The sequence below is a fragment of the Carassius gibelio genome, chromosome B3 (genome assembly GCF_023724105.1).
Source record: "Carassius gibelio isolate Cgi1373 ecotype wild population from Czech Republic chromosome B3, carGib1.2-hapl.c, whole genome shotgun sequence".
NCBI classification, from domain to species: domain Eukaryota; kingdom Metazoa; phylum Chordata; class Actinopteri; order Cypriniformes; family Cyprinidae; genus Carassius; species Carassius gibelio.
The window spans coordinates 29,522,218-29,539,599 of NC_068398.1; the positions used below are offsets into that span (position 1 = coordinate 29,522,218).

Consider the following 17,382-nt stretch of genomic DNA (forward strand, 5'->3'; position numbering starts at 1 on the left):
TTTCAACTACGTGAAAAGAGCTTTTACTGTTATAAAGAACAGATGTGATCCTTAGTGGAACTGAAGGTGTGAGAAGAGACATGAAACACACGTGATCGTTGTCAAGCGGTGTACCCTGCCAATCGTGGATTAGCTGTGTCATCATCAGAGCTCGTGAGTCGCTCTAGAGAATCTGCTCTATCGGAGTCCTCCTGCTCTCCAATCACTCTAGTTGTACTCTGTTGCCTTATGGCACAGCATGGGCGTCGCTGTCTCTCCTCCCTCTTTACGTACCCTTTACATGCTCTCCTCCCTCTTTACATGCTCTCCTCCCTCTTTACGTTCCCTTTACATGCTCTCCTCCCTCTTTACGTTCCCTTTAAATTCTCCCCTCCCTCTTTACGTCCCCTTTACATTCTCCCCTCCCTCTTTACGTCCCCTTTACATGCTCTCCTCCCTCTTTACGTCCCCTTTACATTCTCCCCTCCCTCTTTACGTACCCTTTACATGCTCTCCTCCCTCTTTACATTCTCTCCTCCCTCTTTACGTTCCCTTTACATGCTCTCCTCCCTCTTTACGTTCCCTTTAAATTCTCCCCTCCCTCTTTACGTCCCCTTTACATTCTCCCCTCCCTCTTTACGTCCCCTTTACATGCTCTCCTCCCTCTTTACGTTCCCTTTAAATTCTCCCCTCCCTCTTTACGTCCCCTTTACATTCTCTCCTCCCTCTTTACGTCCCCTTTACATTCTCTCCTCCCTCTTTACGTCCCCTTTACATTCTCTCCTCCCTCTTTACGTCCCCTTTACATGCTCTCCTCCCTCTTTACGTCCCCTTTACATGCTCTCCTCCCTCTTTACGTCCCCTTTACATTCTCTCCTCCCTCTTTACGTCCCCTTTACATTCTCCCCTCCCTCTTTACGTCCCCTTTACATGCTCTCCTCCCTCTTTACGTTCCCTTTAAATTCTCCTCTCCCTCTTTACGTCCTCTTTACATTCTCTCCTCCCTCTTTACATCCCCTTTACATTCTCTCCTCCCTCTTTACGTCCCCTTTACATGCTCTCCTACTTTACGTCCTTTACGTTCCCTTTACATTCTCTCCTCCCTCATTACGTCCCCGTTACATTCTCTCCTCCCACTTTACGTCCCCTTTACATTCTCTCCTCCCTCTTTACGTCCCTGTTACATTCTCTCCTCCCACTTTACGTCCCCTTTACATTCTCTCCTCCCTCTTTACGTCCCCGTTACATTCTCTCCTCCCTCATTACGTCCCCTTTACATTCTCTCCTCCCACTTTACGTCCCCTTTACATTCTCCCCTCCCTCTTTACGTCCCCTTTACATTCTCCCCTCCCTCTTTACGTCCCCTTTACATTCTCCCCTCCCTCTTTACGTCCCCTTTACATTCTCCCCTCCCTCTTTACGTCCCCTTTACATTCTCCCCTCCCTCTTTACGTCCCCTTTACATGCTCTCCTACTTTACGTCCTTTACGTTCCCTTTACATTCTCTCCTCCCTCATTACGTCCCCGTTACATTCTCTCCTCCCACTTTACGTCCCCTTTACATTCTCTCCTCCCTCTTTACGTCCCCTTTACATTCTCTCCTCCCTCTTTACGTCCCCTTTACATTCTCTCCTCCCTCTTTACGTCCCCTTTACATTCTCTCCTCCCACTTTACGTCCCCTTTACATTCTCTCCTCCCTTTACATTCTCTCCTCCCACTTTACGTCCCCTTTACATTCTCTCCTCCCTCTTTACGTCCCCTTTACATTCTCTCCTCCCACTTTACGTCCCCTTTACATTCTCTCCTCCCTCTTTACGTTGGTATTTAGGCTTATGTTGAATTTTATTCTTGTACAAACAGACACTGTATCAAGCAGTGCATGTATTGAATGAAAATGTCTCCGAAATATCTGTGTATTTGGAAAATAATGAATTTTTTCTACTTCAGCTGTGGTAAAGTATGCAAACAGCGCGAGCGTCTCTTAATTTTAATGTCTACACCTTTATCTTAATTTCTTTTAATTTAGCTCCATTTCTTACGAAAAGAGCATAATGTGCAAAGTGTTGAAGTGTTTGTGCCTCCCTACAAACCACCCTTTCTTTTAAGAGTCGTGATCCTGTTCCGCACATAATTTTTCACACCAGTCCATGTTCCCTGCTTCAAAGCTTCTGGCTCTGCATCACTACGGGAAGCAGAAAGTGTCTGACATCACATCTCAGTTTTCAGCTTCTCTCGTCTGCACACATTAACTCTCACCAATCGGTTACATCCAGCCACAGCCCATGTCCAGCACAGCTATTCACTCTTCCCTTTTTTATCATCTTTACATTCTCCCCTCCCTCTATGACAGAAATATCAAAAAGTTTAACATAACATTTCATCCAACTATATTGTAACTGAACAAAGAAAATTGACTCTTACTATCCTCTACTTCTTCATTAGCCTTCTTATACTCTAACTTTTCACTTTATATTCTGTTTCATTCCATCCACAAAATATTTCTACACCTTTATCCTCATTTCTTTTAATTTAGCTCCATTTCCTACAAAAAGTGCATAATGTGCAAAGTGTTGAAGTGTTTGTCCCTCCCTACAAACCACCCTTTCTTTTAAGAGTCGTGATCCTGTTCCGCACATAATTTTTCACACCAGTCCATGTTCGCTGCTTCAAAGCTTCTGGCTCTGCGTGAATGCATCTTTCACAGTCTTGCTTACCAGGAACTTTGCATGTCTTGATGAAACTCATCATGTGTCTCTCTACTGCTTTTACCTCACTGTCCTCCCATTTCTTTTTTGGAGCATTTGAAGAACCTATGAAATAATTAAAAAGTAAATTCTCATTACACATTCTCATTACAACTAAATCGGTGAGTAAAGAGCAAATCAAGACTGTGTCCTAATGCATAATTTTTTTTTATTTTTTTTTTAATTCATGTTTATTTGATTATTGTTGTTTGTGCAATGTAGAGATTTTTCTTACCTTGATCCTCCTGTGAAACAGCTTGTTCAGATTGAACAGGTTGATCAGTCTGTACTGGTGCTGGTGCTGGTGTCTGAGATAGGTCACTGGAATCCTCCTCATCACTTGACATGGAATCACCTTGGGCCTCAAGTTGCTCTTAATAATTAATTAACGAAAAATGAACACTTTATTTCTTATACCTAGTATCTGTGACATGAATATATACATTGTTTTGTAAATATGTACAGCACAGATACACACAGAGCATGTATACTCATACCATTTGGGTCAATTTCAATGTCATCAAGTTTCTTTCCTTTGTAGTCAGACAGTGTTCCTTTCTCCATGGCCATTAGGACTTTACTCATTTTTGCCAGCTGCAGTGTTCCCTCTGGTAACCGATAATACTGTCTGTGGATTCTGATATCGTGACCAAGGAAATCAGCCAGTTGGTCTGCTTCATTCTCATTAAGGTTAAGAATTTTAGACATGGTTGCTATGTGTTTCCTAAGCCTAGTTGATGACAGTGCATCAGGGTTCTTTATGCCACATTCGCAAGCAGCTTTTTTGATGCACTCTCCTCCTCTGTAGGCAGACATTGCTCCACATCTAGCAAACATAAAGGGATTCTCTGCTGGAACACCACAAAGCTCACGCGTTTCAACAAGCAGCTCCATGGCAGAAACCATGGAAGGCTTGAGGAGCACAGGAACTTTTCTCCCTCTTTTACCACGGATCTCAACTCTTGAGAAGTGCAGACACAGCTTCCTCTCAAACTCAGACAGACAGATGGCAATGTCTTCGTGTAGCTCAGAAGAATCCCTGCTTTTAAAAGCTGACAAAAGCATCCGGGATACCTCACCTTCTCTCCTTCGGTTGAACAGGATGACCTGGGACAGCGTGACCTTGGCTAGAGCAGCGTAGCTGTCAGCAGAAGGGCAAGATCTGAGCTTACTTAGGAGCTCATTGTGTTTCTTTTCAAGATGTGTGTGCAGGACTTTGACATCCTGAGTGAAAGGAATGATCTGTGGTGTGTTCCACTTGGCTTCTTTCAATGTAGTTATAGCACCAGCAGAAATGTACTCATTCCACCTTGCCTGGTGTATTTTCCTGAAGTCTCGGGCACACTCAGCACGCTCATGATCTCCATACATCATAGCATTGCTCTCAACAATGCTAGATATCTTGTTTAAAGAATGCCCAAGTTTGAGAGCTAAAGAAGGAATGCGGTAGGAGTTTTTCTCTTCATCATAGCCAGATACAACTTTAACAGCTGCTATGACATGTTTGAAGTTAGTTGGTATGATGAAGTCTACCATTGTTCTCAGTGGGGTAATCTTCCTTGCTTCAAGAAGAAGTCTGCCAACTTCTCTCATCTTCTGTCTGATGTAGTCATGTTTGGTCACATCAGACCCCATCCTGTTGAACATGTGCTCCCCCAGCTGCATGATGCATCTGTCAGTATGAACTACACGCGAAACTTCATCATAGTTCATAAAGGAGAGTACTTTCTTGAATCCTTTGCTCACTTCTAAGCCGACTGGTGTGTTTAGAGCACACAGGGATCGAACTCTTTTCCTGCCCTGGGCATCCTCATTTTTTGGTTTCAGGGGACAGTTTTTGATATGTTTCCAAAGGCTACGCTTGTTATAAAGCCCTTGGCAGTAAATGCAGTGAATAAATTCATTGGCTCTTTGACTATTTTTTGGACGGTAGCAGGCAATCATCTCCCCATGTCCTTGTCTCACCACATCGGTGTTGTGGGCAAAGTTGCCCCTTTTTCTAAGGAGGTTTAACTGGACTCGTCTTTCTTTGGAATGTTTTGGAAATGCTACTGCCTTTACAACCCCCACTTCGTTGCGATGGACAAATTCAAGGTGTCTGGCCATTTTTGAATATGGCTTAGAGCAATAAAGGCAATACTGCTTTTTGTTGTACGTCTTGCGTTCCTGCTTTGGTGATGGCATTGACTGAATAAAAGTCTTATCACCAGACGAGGTGTTTGTCTCTTTAGATTGGCATTTCATCTTTTTAGGTGATGGTGCGGTCATACATTGATCAGATAAACTACCTGCCTCTTTGGGAGATGTTGGATGTATCAAAGCACTTTTGACCATGTCATGTCCAGAAGAACTACCATCCGAATCATCTGAGCTGATTTTTGGTATATAGTCAATATCGCTGTAGTCTGTGACATCGCTGTAGTCTGTATCACAGACGGCACTTCCTGAATACTGAATGAGAGAATTTAACACTTACTCAAATAGTACAAAATGTTTTTTTTGTTTTTTTCAATTATATATTTTAGTGATCACACGAGTACACCACTGGCAGAATCTAATAGAACAGGTAGTATTTGGGCATAGTGGGTATGGCAGTGGATCATGTAACATTACGTTTCATCATTTGCCGATACTGGCAAGCAAAGCCATAATTATGCAAAAAATATTGAGCGTATAAATGATCACATGGCAAGTGACATACCTGTCTTTTTCTTGATGGCCTTAAAGAGGATATCTGGAAGAGGAGAAATACAAACAAATATAAATAATATTTTATTTCATATAATTTATTGTAAGATTTACCAGTCCAAAAATGAATCTACCCACCTTCCTTAATGAGAGGGTCTCAGACGCCTGTGATGAGTGAACCACAGGTGTTGATGCAGCACAAGGTGAAGATAAGGGTGGAGCAGGAGAAGATGAGGATGATGAGGGCTGCACATGAGAAGGTGATGAGGGCTGCGCAGGCGAGGATGAGGATGATGAGGGCTGCACATGAGAAGGTGATGAGGGCTGCGCAGGCGAGGATGAGGATGATGAGGGCTGCACATGAGAAGGTGATGAGGGCTGCGCAGGCGAGGATGAGGATGATGAGGGCTGCACATGAGAAGGTGATGAGGGCTGCGCAGGCGAGGATGAGGATGATGAGGGCTGCACATGAGAAGGCGATGAGGGCTGCACATGAGAAGGTGATGAAGGCTGCGCAGGCGAGGATGATGAGGGCTGCGCATGAGAAGGTGATGAGGGCTGCACAGGCGAGGTTGAAGGTGACGTGGGTGGCGCAGGTGGTGTTGACGGTGATGAGGACAGGGCAGGAGGGCATGAGGTTGATAAGGCCATTATAGAGGTGAACAAAGCACAGGGTGCCGATGAAGAGGGTGCATCAGATGTGGATGCGACTGAGGATGACTGTAACAGTCTTGATCGGAACTGCTTCTGCAGATGTAATAAGAGGAATTTAGCTTAAACAAGAATAAAATGTACTTTAACAATATTGAAAACTGTGGCATCCATATAAGACAAGAACAAACACACTGTAAGGGTGATCAAAAAATAAACAAACATGTTTTGCACATTTCAAAGCAAAGATCATTAATAAAATAAAAAACTCTAACCAAACATTTATACAAACTTTACATACAAATTGTGACAAAAGTCACATTAATAGTTACATTGGTTCAGACATTAAAACACTGAACCAATAACTAGTTAAAGGATTAGTTCACTACATAATTAATTTCCTGATTTCCTATCTGCTTGCCTTAGCTCGATTCAAAACAGTAAGCTTGTAATAATATTTATAATTCCAGTGAGACTGGTGGATTTCCGCGTGAATTTCAAGCATTTTTTGCGTCATTACGTCACTTCTGTACACATAGAGAAGGAGTTTCGGCTTGTTGGATATATTGCGTGTGAGGATGTTGGAGGTGGAGATTTATATCCATTTCTCACAGCAATTGATATAATTAAACGTATTAATTTGATGGCAGATCCAGAAAGGTTCAAACGACAATCACCAGTGACAACTGAGATTCACCCGTTGTAAAATGCAAAAGACTTGGACTTTGGAGGGGCTACAGAAAAAAAGAGACTGGCCGCCTGGCCCACACGAAAACAAGGATAAATATCTGAAGGGCCTTAAATGTAGTCACACAATGCTGATGTTGTTAACATTAACAATTTGAGAACAAAGTATAGTTTGCACGGTTTGATGTGATATGATAATTGATAAGCGATTGTTAGATTTAAAGGTGGGGTATGTAATTGTCTTTTTTGTCCATTTTTTCAAAATCACTTGAAATCCTATTCCTAACCCACTTACAGCCACTGAGTTAGAAGCACTGAAATGAGAATTAGGCAATTTAATCATCTGTGGAACGGGCAGGACTCGGAAAAACTCCAGCCAATCATTTCCAAAACTACCTAGAATCATTAGACAGTAACTGTGTCAATCAAACGGTCGTACCATACCCCCTCCCCCATCATGTCCATGTTCTTCGAATGGGTGTAGTCAAAGGAAAGAAGGTAAGGCCATTTGAGTTGTGTAATTTTAAAATCTGCCGGCCGTTTTGCAAATCACATACCCCACCTTTCATCAGCGCGATTCACTGCAAAGCTTTTTTTCCCCTTAGTTGGTCAGAACAAAAGTGGATGTTACTTGTTCCAGTGTCATTTTCCGGTGAACATTCTTCTGTTGGTCATGACTCATACTTCCAAAAAGTATAATCTGTGATTGCAAGTGACAGTATCCACACCGACGCGATGTGATTGACAGCAGCGCGTTCTCCTCAAAACATTGGATTCATTCGCGCTGTGCCGTGTTAAAGCACAACCCATGTAAAGTTGATAGTTCCACGAATGACTGCAATTGCAGATTTCGAACAGAAATGGTGACAAAGACAAAAAACTAGGACTGCAGCGTTAAATAATTTCTTGTTTGTTTTTTTTAATTGTGAGTAGATAAATACATTTCAAATGACACGGGTGCTTGATGAAGTCGATATGCACCTACAAATCAACTAAAACCAAACCATTCTATGGTTTGCCAGCAATAAAGATATTTTCTATTTGAACACCTGAGCACCAGCTAATAGTGGTTGACTGTGTTGCGTGTTCATTATTTTGGGGGCGGAGCAATGATGGGAGGGGTGTGTTTGTTTGGGTGTCGATTTCAAATATTAAGTGTTTCTCAGAAATCACTTATTGCATTTTTAACTAGCTGGCAGTAAACATCAGTAGATAGTTGCTGCATGTTTAAGATGGTTACCGTTTTATTCCTTGATGTTCTTGCTTTGCCTGACTGCTTATGAGGACCATTGCTGTTTACCTTGTCCAGTTCAGGAGAGGAAACAGAAGCTGCACAATGGGGCTAGATGTCAGAAAAGAAACCAGTGAATATCAAAATATCAGAATATTTGTAAAGGACAAAAAAAACTTGTTAATGTTCATTCCTCTAGCTGTCCTATACTTTATATATCATTCCACACACAACTCTATGCTGAGAGAGTCAATAATATAGAATAATGATACAGATGTTTTAAAGTGGACTTACGGATTTATGCAGGCGCAAACTGCTGACTGGCGTTTTATCAGTGGATTCTGCTGATGCTTTATTCAAAGGCTTGAGAAATATGAGACCACAATCACATGGTAACTAATCAGAATTAGAGTAAAAAATTATCATGAATTACTGATCAATCTCTTTAGCATTTTATTAATAGTACCTTGACTCGCCATGGCCAATCTGAGTCTCCATAATTGTAAGTGATTTCCTCTGCTGGTAGAATGTCTCGTACAGCAAACAGACACAGGTGAGGTTTTCTGCTCACTTCAACGGTTCTCATTTTGCAAGTAGGATTTCTGGTCTCATCGTTTGCAAGTCTTCCCAAAGACGAGTCTTCTTTAGATGCATCCATGCTATAAAAACATAAAATGAACACTCAATACTTATAATCTTAGTATATATGCTAAACATGTACAGTTATTTTTACAAGTGGTTCTGAACCCCAGTCCTGGGAACCCACCGCTCTGCATATGCTGTATGTCTCGTGTTTTAATCCACCTGATTGAGATGAGGAGTTCTTCATCAGAACATGGCTCTATGAACTCATCTGAGTGCATCAGGTGAAGGAGACCTACAGAATCTGCAGAGGAGGGACCAGAACCACTGATCTATATGATAGTGTACTGCAATGTATGGTAATGTACAGCTCTCAGATAAAAGCATCTAAAAGTTACCATGTTGTTCTCTTTAGGGAATACAGGGGGAATTTTTTTGATGACTCAAAGAAACTACAGTCCGTACTCTATGTCAGTTCATGGTGAATTTGAAGTATTAGGGTGTGTTCACATCTGGCATGTTTTTTTAGGCTGTTAATGTGGTTCATCTGAATAAATGTGAAAGCTGCTATTTGAAACCTGGTGCGACCAAACAAGCGGACCGAGACGCTGAAAAGAAGGGTCTCAGTTGGCTTCCAAATGAACTCTGGTGCAGTTCAAATGAAATATGAACATAACATGGACCAGAGACATGTAAATAAACCAAAAACAGGAATATGTGACCCTAAAAAGGACAGACTGGTCAATCATAACTTAGGTTCAACGATAGAAATGCCAATCTGAACACTAAGCGTATCCGGACCAAAAGAAACGAGCGAACAGAACTACAGGCATGAACTAAGTATCTTACAGTTCCAGATATTTTAGCATACCTACTACATCAATCCAACAGTTCTGTACTCACCACCAATTTTTGCCATGCCACTGAAAATCAAACAGGAACGTGTTCTCAGCTTCAGTGTAGTGTCCAGTTCGGTCCAGACTCTCCTGTGAACTCAGAAGTTCACCTCTGTATTCAAGAACAAAATCACCTCTGAAAAAAGCTCCAGTGGTGAAAACTCCACGCCCTGAAGAGGAGAAATACATTAGCTTCAGTTTCTTTAATGTCAAATATTATTTTGATTCTTACTAAAAGTTCTCTACCATATGATGTACATTATATGATGTAGAAGGGAAATTACTGAAGGAAAATAGTCAGCCAGGCTAATCTCAAAGCATGCTTTGCTTTTCATACTTTTAAGTCTTAAAATTATACAGTTAAAATTACATAAATTTTCTTACACAAACAATATGATCATGGCTATATATTGTTTAGAACAGAGTGCCGCAGTGATGATGTATTTTTGAAGGGCAACCTGGTAGTTCACCTCACCTAGTTCCCTCCACAAAAACCTTATAGGATTTTAGAACCCTATAGAAAATCCATATCCTTGTGTAATATATATAATGTTTCTACATTCTTGTAATGTATGTTTGACTGATTGTGTGCCTTTATAAGTAAATCAGGTTAATGACGTCAAAAGCAAACCATATGTGTATCTGACTTTGTGTATTTCATATGTCATGTCACTTGTGATGTTAAATAAAGCCCAAGAGTATTCCAGAATATCAGTGGGAATCTTACAGACTCATATTCTCCTCTCATCCAGTATCGGATGCAGGATTTTGACTGTACCACCTCTGCATGAGATGAGAACACATTTTAAGAGTTTCTTGGGTAGAGAAAACACTTGCTCTCTCTGGATGTGCTTAAATCCACAATAAGGACACTTTCCTGTCACACATCACACATGCTCACTTCAATAAGCCACAGAACACAGGTTAAAGGGATAGTTTACCCAAAAATGAAATTTCTTTCAGTAATTACTCACCCTCATGTTGTTCCAAACCCGTAAAACCTTCGTTCATCTTCAGAACACAAATTAAGATATTTTTGATGAAATCTGAGAGCTGGATCACTCCTCCATAGACTTCCAAGGGACTGAAACTTGTTGGCCCAGAAAAGTTATTAAAGAGATCGTTAATATAGTCCAAGTGACTACAGTGGCTCAGTCTTAAGTTTATCAAGCGACGAGAATACTTTTTGTGCGCAAAAAATAAATAAAAATAACGACTTTATTCCACTATTCATTTCCTTCTCTCTGGGCCTCGAGTGAGTTCACGTAGTAAAACTGTGCAGTGCGTCTGTGTTGCACGTCACACGCATCACACACATGACCAGCGTCGGCCAATAGTGAGCCTACGTGGTGACGTGTAACACAGACCCACTGCACAGTTTTACTACGTGAAAACACTCGTGGCCCAAAGAGAAGGAAATGAATAGTGGAATAAAGTCATTATTTTTGTTGTTTTTTGCACACAAAAAGTATTCTCGTCGCTTGATATACTTAAGACTGAGCCACTGTAGTCACTTGGACTATATTAACGATCTCTTTTATAACTTTTCTGGGCCAACAAGTTTCAGTCCCTTGGAAGCCTATGGAGGAGTGATCCAGCTCTCAGATTTCATCAAAAATATCTTAATTTGTGTTCCGAAGATGAACGAAGGTTTTACGGGTTTGGAACAACATAGACAAAATCTAGCTGTGTCGATTGGTTTATGCTTATGCCGTTTATGATTACCTTAGTCTGCGTTTACATGACCACCAGAACTGTTGGCTTATTATGCATAATTGGGTTATGTATGTGCAAATAAACATTGACTTTGGGTTGATGGAACCAGAAGTGCAAAAATGCAACTGCTTTGTTTTACTGTACGACGTACACACCTCCGCCGACTTGAGCTTCCAAAGTTACCGGAAGTCATTCATTTTCAATGGAAGCTGGCTTCTCTCAGCTGCAAGGAGCATCAAATTCCTTGGCATGGCGTTTTGAGCGACTAGAGCGTCAATCTGAAAGTTGAAGTAGCTCAACTTTATGGTAATGAGCTATGTTCAGCGGCAAGCAGCAGCAAAACGCCAGCAACCAATCGGAATATAGACGTCCTTCGCGCTGGCTGATTCCGGAGAAACATACGATGTAAACTTTCGTTCCTACCAAAACATTAGTTCTATCAACACGCTATCAAACTGTGTCCAGCCTGAAGTTCCGCTGGACGTACTTCTCGTCATCGAGCCGCAGCTGCTGCACCAGCCGGTGATACTCTCTGAATTGATAACGGCCCTGGAGGGTGTCATGAACCCAAAATCTCAGAGTCCGATGTCTTCTCAAGCAGCACCAAACACAACAACTTCACGATTATCCGACAGTGATACACATTTGAGAATGAGCTCAACTTATTTGAAATATTTACGAGCGCTCGTTTTAAGCGGGAATGCAATTAATTTGCTCACAGTAACACCAATTTGACCAATTACATTAAAGTAAATATAATATTAATATAACAATAATAGCTAATTATTCTTTTATTCCCAAACAAATGTGACCAAAATGGTTATAATAATTCTGTCATTATAAAAGGTTTCTTCAGTGTATTGCTTGTTTTTTCTGTTTATTACATTTTATGTTGTGACACTTCTCTTCTCCATGCTATGTCAGAGCGGCCAAAGCGTCAACAAGCTTCCCCGTACTTTTTGACAAGCGTCCTTGACAGGGCGGCCAGAGCTTCTTTGCAGCTCAAGTCGGCGGCTGTGTGTACGTACAGTTAGGGCTCATGCCAGCAGAACTCTATTCAGGAATCTGGACTGCACAATAAAAAATATATATATTTATAAAGTACTGTTTAACTTGTGGCCTAACAACCATATGACTTGCCTTACATTAAATTCTCAGTTTTGTAGATTAACATTATTACTAGGGCTGGGCGATAAAATGATAATGATAATTATCACGATATAATTTCTCGATAAAACGATATCCAGAGTTCGATAAATGTTCGATAATGTTTATGCACCAAAAGCGGAACCGAACTCATTTGACCCGCGCGCCACACGGACCGTTTATCCGCTCGGCTCAAAGTCCAAACGGCAGCGCAGCACGACTCGCGAGCTCACTAGAGCAGATGAGTTTACTCTGATCGGTCTCTGTCATCAGATCCAGTGAGAAGCGCTTGACTTCAGCCAAGAACACACGTTTCAGTGATTTAAACCAGTTTAAAGGCCGATTAAACCGCGCTGACAAACAGGAGAAACACTGTGGTCAGTCAGAAGGCTTCTTTGTCTACAAATTCCCACCATTTACTACGGATTTACTGTAACGTTAGCCTAATAATATTAACTGCACCATGAAATGTGGGATATACATATTGGATTGTTTTATATTATTACAGTTGTTTTCAGTCGCAAACAAGCATTTGTCCAAACAGTTATCACATTTTCAAAACTCTAAACACAATTAGCACAGCATCTGTCTATTGTGGCCATACCATTCACACATTTCATGTCGTTTTCACACAATATGGAGTCATTGAACACATTTCCACAATGCTTACATTTTCTGAACAGACAAGCTATACCTCCCAACAAAATTATGGATCGTTTTTGTAGCATTTACAAATGTTAACACACAACATCCCACAATAGCAAAAACAATGTTCCAAACCTTAGATACAGTATAAAAAAATCTGCTTCTGCAATGATATCAGTTCAAAAACTATTTATCTTAGCTGATTTATGTTGTGTAAATTGGGCCAACCACAGCTGATTCCAATCTGGCTTAGACTCAATTGCAGGGGTTATTTTTTTCTATTACACTGACACTTATACAATACAGTAAAAGGAGGACTTTGAAGAGTGATATTTTTGGAAACAGAAACAGAAAAAGACAAACACTAATGTATGGACGAGGAAGAGTAAGAGCAAGGGCCCAGTGAGAGGAGCAGGAGCAGTGAACAGTGAGAGGAGCAGGAGCAGTGAGAGGAGCAGTGAGAGGAGCAGTGAGAGGAGCAGGAGCAGTGAGAGATGCAGTGAGAGGAGCAGGAGCAGTGAGAGGAGCAGGAGCAGTGAGAGATGCAGTGAGAGGAGCAGGAGCAGTGATAGGTGCAGTGAGAGGAGCAGGAGCAGTGAGAGATGCAGTGAGAGGAGCAGGAGCAGTGAGAGGAGCAGGAGCAGTGAGAGATGCAGTGAGAGGAGCAGTGAGAGGAGCAGTGAGAGATGCAGTGAGAGGAGCAGGAGCAGTGAGAGATGCAGTGAGAGGAGCAGTGAGAGGAGCATGAGCTGTGAGAGGAGCAGTGAGGGGAGCAGGAGCAGTGAGAGATGCAGTGAGAGGAGCAGGAGCAGTGAGAGATGCAGTGAGAGGAGCAGTGAGAGGAGCAGGAGCAGTGAGAGATGCAGTGAGAGGAGCAGGAGCAGTGAGAGGAGCAGGAGCAGTGAGAGATGCAGTGAGAGGAGCAGTGAGAGGAGCAGTGAGAGATGCAGTGAGAGGAGCAGGAGCAGTGAGAGATGCAGTGAGAGGAGCAGTGAGAGGAGCATGAGCTGTGAGAGGAGCAGTGAGGGGAGCAGGAGCAGTGAGAGATGCAGTGAGAGGAGCAGGAGCAGTGAGAGATGCAGTGAGAGGAGCAGTGAGAGGAGCAGGAGCAGTGAGAGATGCAGTGAGAGGAGCAGGAGCAGTGAGAGATGCAGTGAGAGGAGCAGGAGCAGTGAGAGATGCAGTGAGAGGAGCAGTGAGAGATGCAGTGAGAGGAGCAGGAGCAGTGAGAGGAGCATGAGCTGTGAGAGGAGCAGTGAGGGGAGCAGGAGCAGTGAGAGGAGCATGAGCTGTGAGAGGAGCAGTGAGGGGAGCAGGAGCAGTGAGAGGAGCAGTGAGAGATGCAGGAGCAGTGAGAGGAGCAGTGAGAGGAGCAGTGAGAGATTGTTTTTATTTTACCCCCCCCCCTCCCCCCCTCCTTTTTTTATTCTGGGCTTTTTTCTGTTGTTGTTTTTCTGTTCAGAATGCTCTTATGTGTTTCATGGATATTTTGTTCACTGTAAGCAATACTGTCAAACCTTTTCTGTTCTATCATACCGTGTTTCTACTGTACCTCCTGCAGTAAACAGTAAAGGAAAAATAGCTTTTTACTGGAATGCTTTTGAATGTGAACATTACTGTACATTTGGACATACAGTTCCTAACCAAGAAATTTAGTGTAAAACAGTGAATTGCATGTTTTGCATGCAAATACCTGTAAAACTGAGACTGAAAAGTCCAGTTTTTGTAATGTCAACAATAGCCAGTATTTTGAAACCTGGTGTACTTTGATTGACTGCATGTACCTTTTGAGGTGAAAACAAGTGTTATTCTTTGACAGAATAATTTAATTTTGAGTCAGATTTCCAGTGTTTTGGTAAAGTTGGTGTGTGCAGAGAAAGATGTGTTCTATTTTGAAATGAAGATTTAGTATAAATTTAACAAAATGTGTTTTTGAGAAAAAAATTATCCATTTGGCTAATTGTGTTTTGTAGGTGTGAGTCTGTGTTAAGAGTTTAGAAAAAGTATCTGAAGTATGGTTAAGCGCTTGTTAGCGATTGAAAAAAACTGTAATGTAGACAATGTATTAAAGGATTAATAAAATAGTTACAGTATTTGGTTTTGTGGTTATCATGATCTAAATGCATGATACTGGATGACCAATGGTTAATTTTAATAAAACTCAAACAGTCAGAATATTACATTTTACCAAATAAAATTGAGGTCGTTTTAAAAGATGTTACTGTTTTTGTTAATGAACATAAATTTTACATAGTAAATCTGCTCCTAACTGAATCTAATACTGCTGCAAATCATTGTCAAATATGCATTTTGAGACAAAATATATCTAATATTAATATTGCTGCCTGCACTGTAAACTGTGCTGAAGATCCGTGCCATCAAAGTCAGGCAACACAAACCTGTTTCAAGACTTGAAACAATATCCCCCATTAGCACATGCAGGAACTAAGAAATACATTTTCCAATAAATATATTTATTTTGTTAAGGAAAAATAACAAATGTTTGAATGTTCTACCTCAGATTTGTGAAATTTTCACCTGTTTGGCAAGTGTTTGTCATGATATGTTCTGACAATAAAGAGTAGTTTAAAACCACAATTAATGCTCTGGTTTCTACAACTTTCACTTAGGAGCAAATATCTGCCTTTAAACTTGAAAGAAATAAAGATTTGACATTTATTGTGTCGATATCGACTAATATAAAACAATTATCGTGATAACTTTTTTGCCATATCCCCCAGCCCTAGTTATTAGTTACTAAACTGCTTAGTCATTTATACTTGCCTTTATATTTGCTGATGAACTGCTCTCGAAGCCCAGGCTTGTCAGTTTTACAGGTAATGTGATGCTCAGCATCCTGCAGAGGTTTCCTACGTCTTTTATTTCCCAGCATGGCGACTTTCTTTCTTGAAATGACTGGAAAAAATAAATACAAATAAATATAAGATGAATGAAATAAACAAGCATATTTTAAAAAATCCTGTTGATCTTACTGGAATTGTTCACCAAAAACACACATAATTAACATACTAACCCTCATATCCAAACCGGTGTTGTGTTTTTCTGTGGAACAAATCTTTATATTATATATATTACTGATTTTTACTGATTTTATATATATTACTGATGATATATATATTACTGTAAATTACTGTTGATATTTTACAACACTTTTGAGAAAAACAATGATTTAGTAAACTACCACTGACTTGGTTGTCTTGATTACTTTGTAGAACCTAAAGTACTATTATATGAAAAATAACAAAATTATATTTAATAGTCAATTTTATATATACAATTTGTTTTCATTATTGCAACAAATCATCAAATGAGACTCAAATACAATCGAGAAGTAAATAAAACCCTATTACAAAAAATAATTAAACCACTAAAATAAACATACATCGTACTATATTTCATATTACACAATGTATTTAGTTATCATGCATTTTCAGGACAAGTCTTGATCTCACCTTTCCTCCTGGTGGGTTGTTTGTCGTCTGTTTCGCGCGTTCCATCGTCACGTGTCTGCATTTCCCGGGAAAACACCACCGTCGCTGACTTGCGTAAATGACGTAGTTACGTATTTGGATTTCACGTTGAAATTGTGACTACATTTATTTGGCCTAATAGAAAATTATCTGGTGGCAATGATATTTGTTTTAACCACAGTACTGTTTCTTCAAACTTAAAAAAAAAAATGTGATGAAGTTAGTCTTTCTAGTGGACAGAGCACATGATCACTTTTTAACCGAGCACCCACCTCAAACTACGAACCAGTGCGCATGTCCGTACATGCACTGGTTTAAAAGAGCAAAAAGTACCCGATGTGCACTTATTTTTATAAAATAACACCACATCATAAAGTTTTTAAGAGAATTACAAATAAGAATATTCAAAACGTGCAGGTCTGCTGTAAACTAGAGCTCACAAGACTTTTGTTAGTTCATTCATTCATCTCATCTGCAGCGAGTCAGTCAGAGACAGTGCTGTGGGGGAAGGGCGCGCGCGCGATCAGAGAGTGCTGTGGGGGAAGGGCGGCTGATCACAGTATGAGCAGCAGAAGCAGATCTCAGCTAGGGCTATAGGGCTATAGTTGAAAATCAAAGTAAGAACTAATAAATCTGTAAACAAACATTTAAACGTGCCAGCTTAATTCATGATTCTTTTAAACACTTTTGTTCTTTTGTATGACTATAACTGCTCTCTCTCTCTCTCTCTCTCTCTCTCTCTCTCTCTCTCTAGAGAGAGAGAGAGAGAGAGAGAGAGAGATACATAGATATATAATTTCTTGAATCATTCTTAAGATTTTCAAACCAGTAAGTGCACTGGTTTGTAAAAAAAATGTACCCAACGTGTACTTAATTTTCTGAAATAACACCACATCATAAAGCTTTTAAGAGGATTACAAATACG

At 40.6% G+C, this 17,382-nt stretch overlaps 1 protein-coding gene across 1 annotated transcript; it reads right to left on the reverse strand.

The window, feature by feature from the left end:
- Window positions 1–2,279: 2,279 nt before the first annotated feature.
- LOC127952352 (uncharacterized) lies at window positions 2,280–17,178 on the reverse strand. The gene is made up of 11 exons (XM_052550731.1): window positions 16,440–17,178; window positions 15,751–15,882; window positions 9,467–9,629; window positions 8,448–8,640; window positions 8,276–8,344; window positions 7,991–8,092; window positions 5,551–6,159; window positions 5,426–5,458; window positions 3,222–5,175; window positions 2,960–3,097; window positions 2,280–2,790 (listed from the first exon to the last, which is right to left on the reverse strand). The coding sequence occupies exons 1-11, from the start codon at window positions 16,498–16,500 to the stop codon at window positions 2,570–2,572; spliced, it is 3,675 nt and encodes a 1,224-aa protein (XP_052406691.1). The 5' UTR covers window positions 16,501–17,178; the 3' UTR covers window positions 2,280–2,569.
- Between the last annotated feature and the right edge of the window lie 204 nt (window positions 17,179–17,382).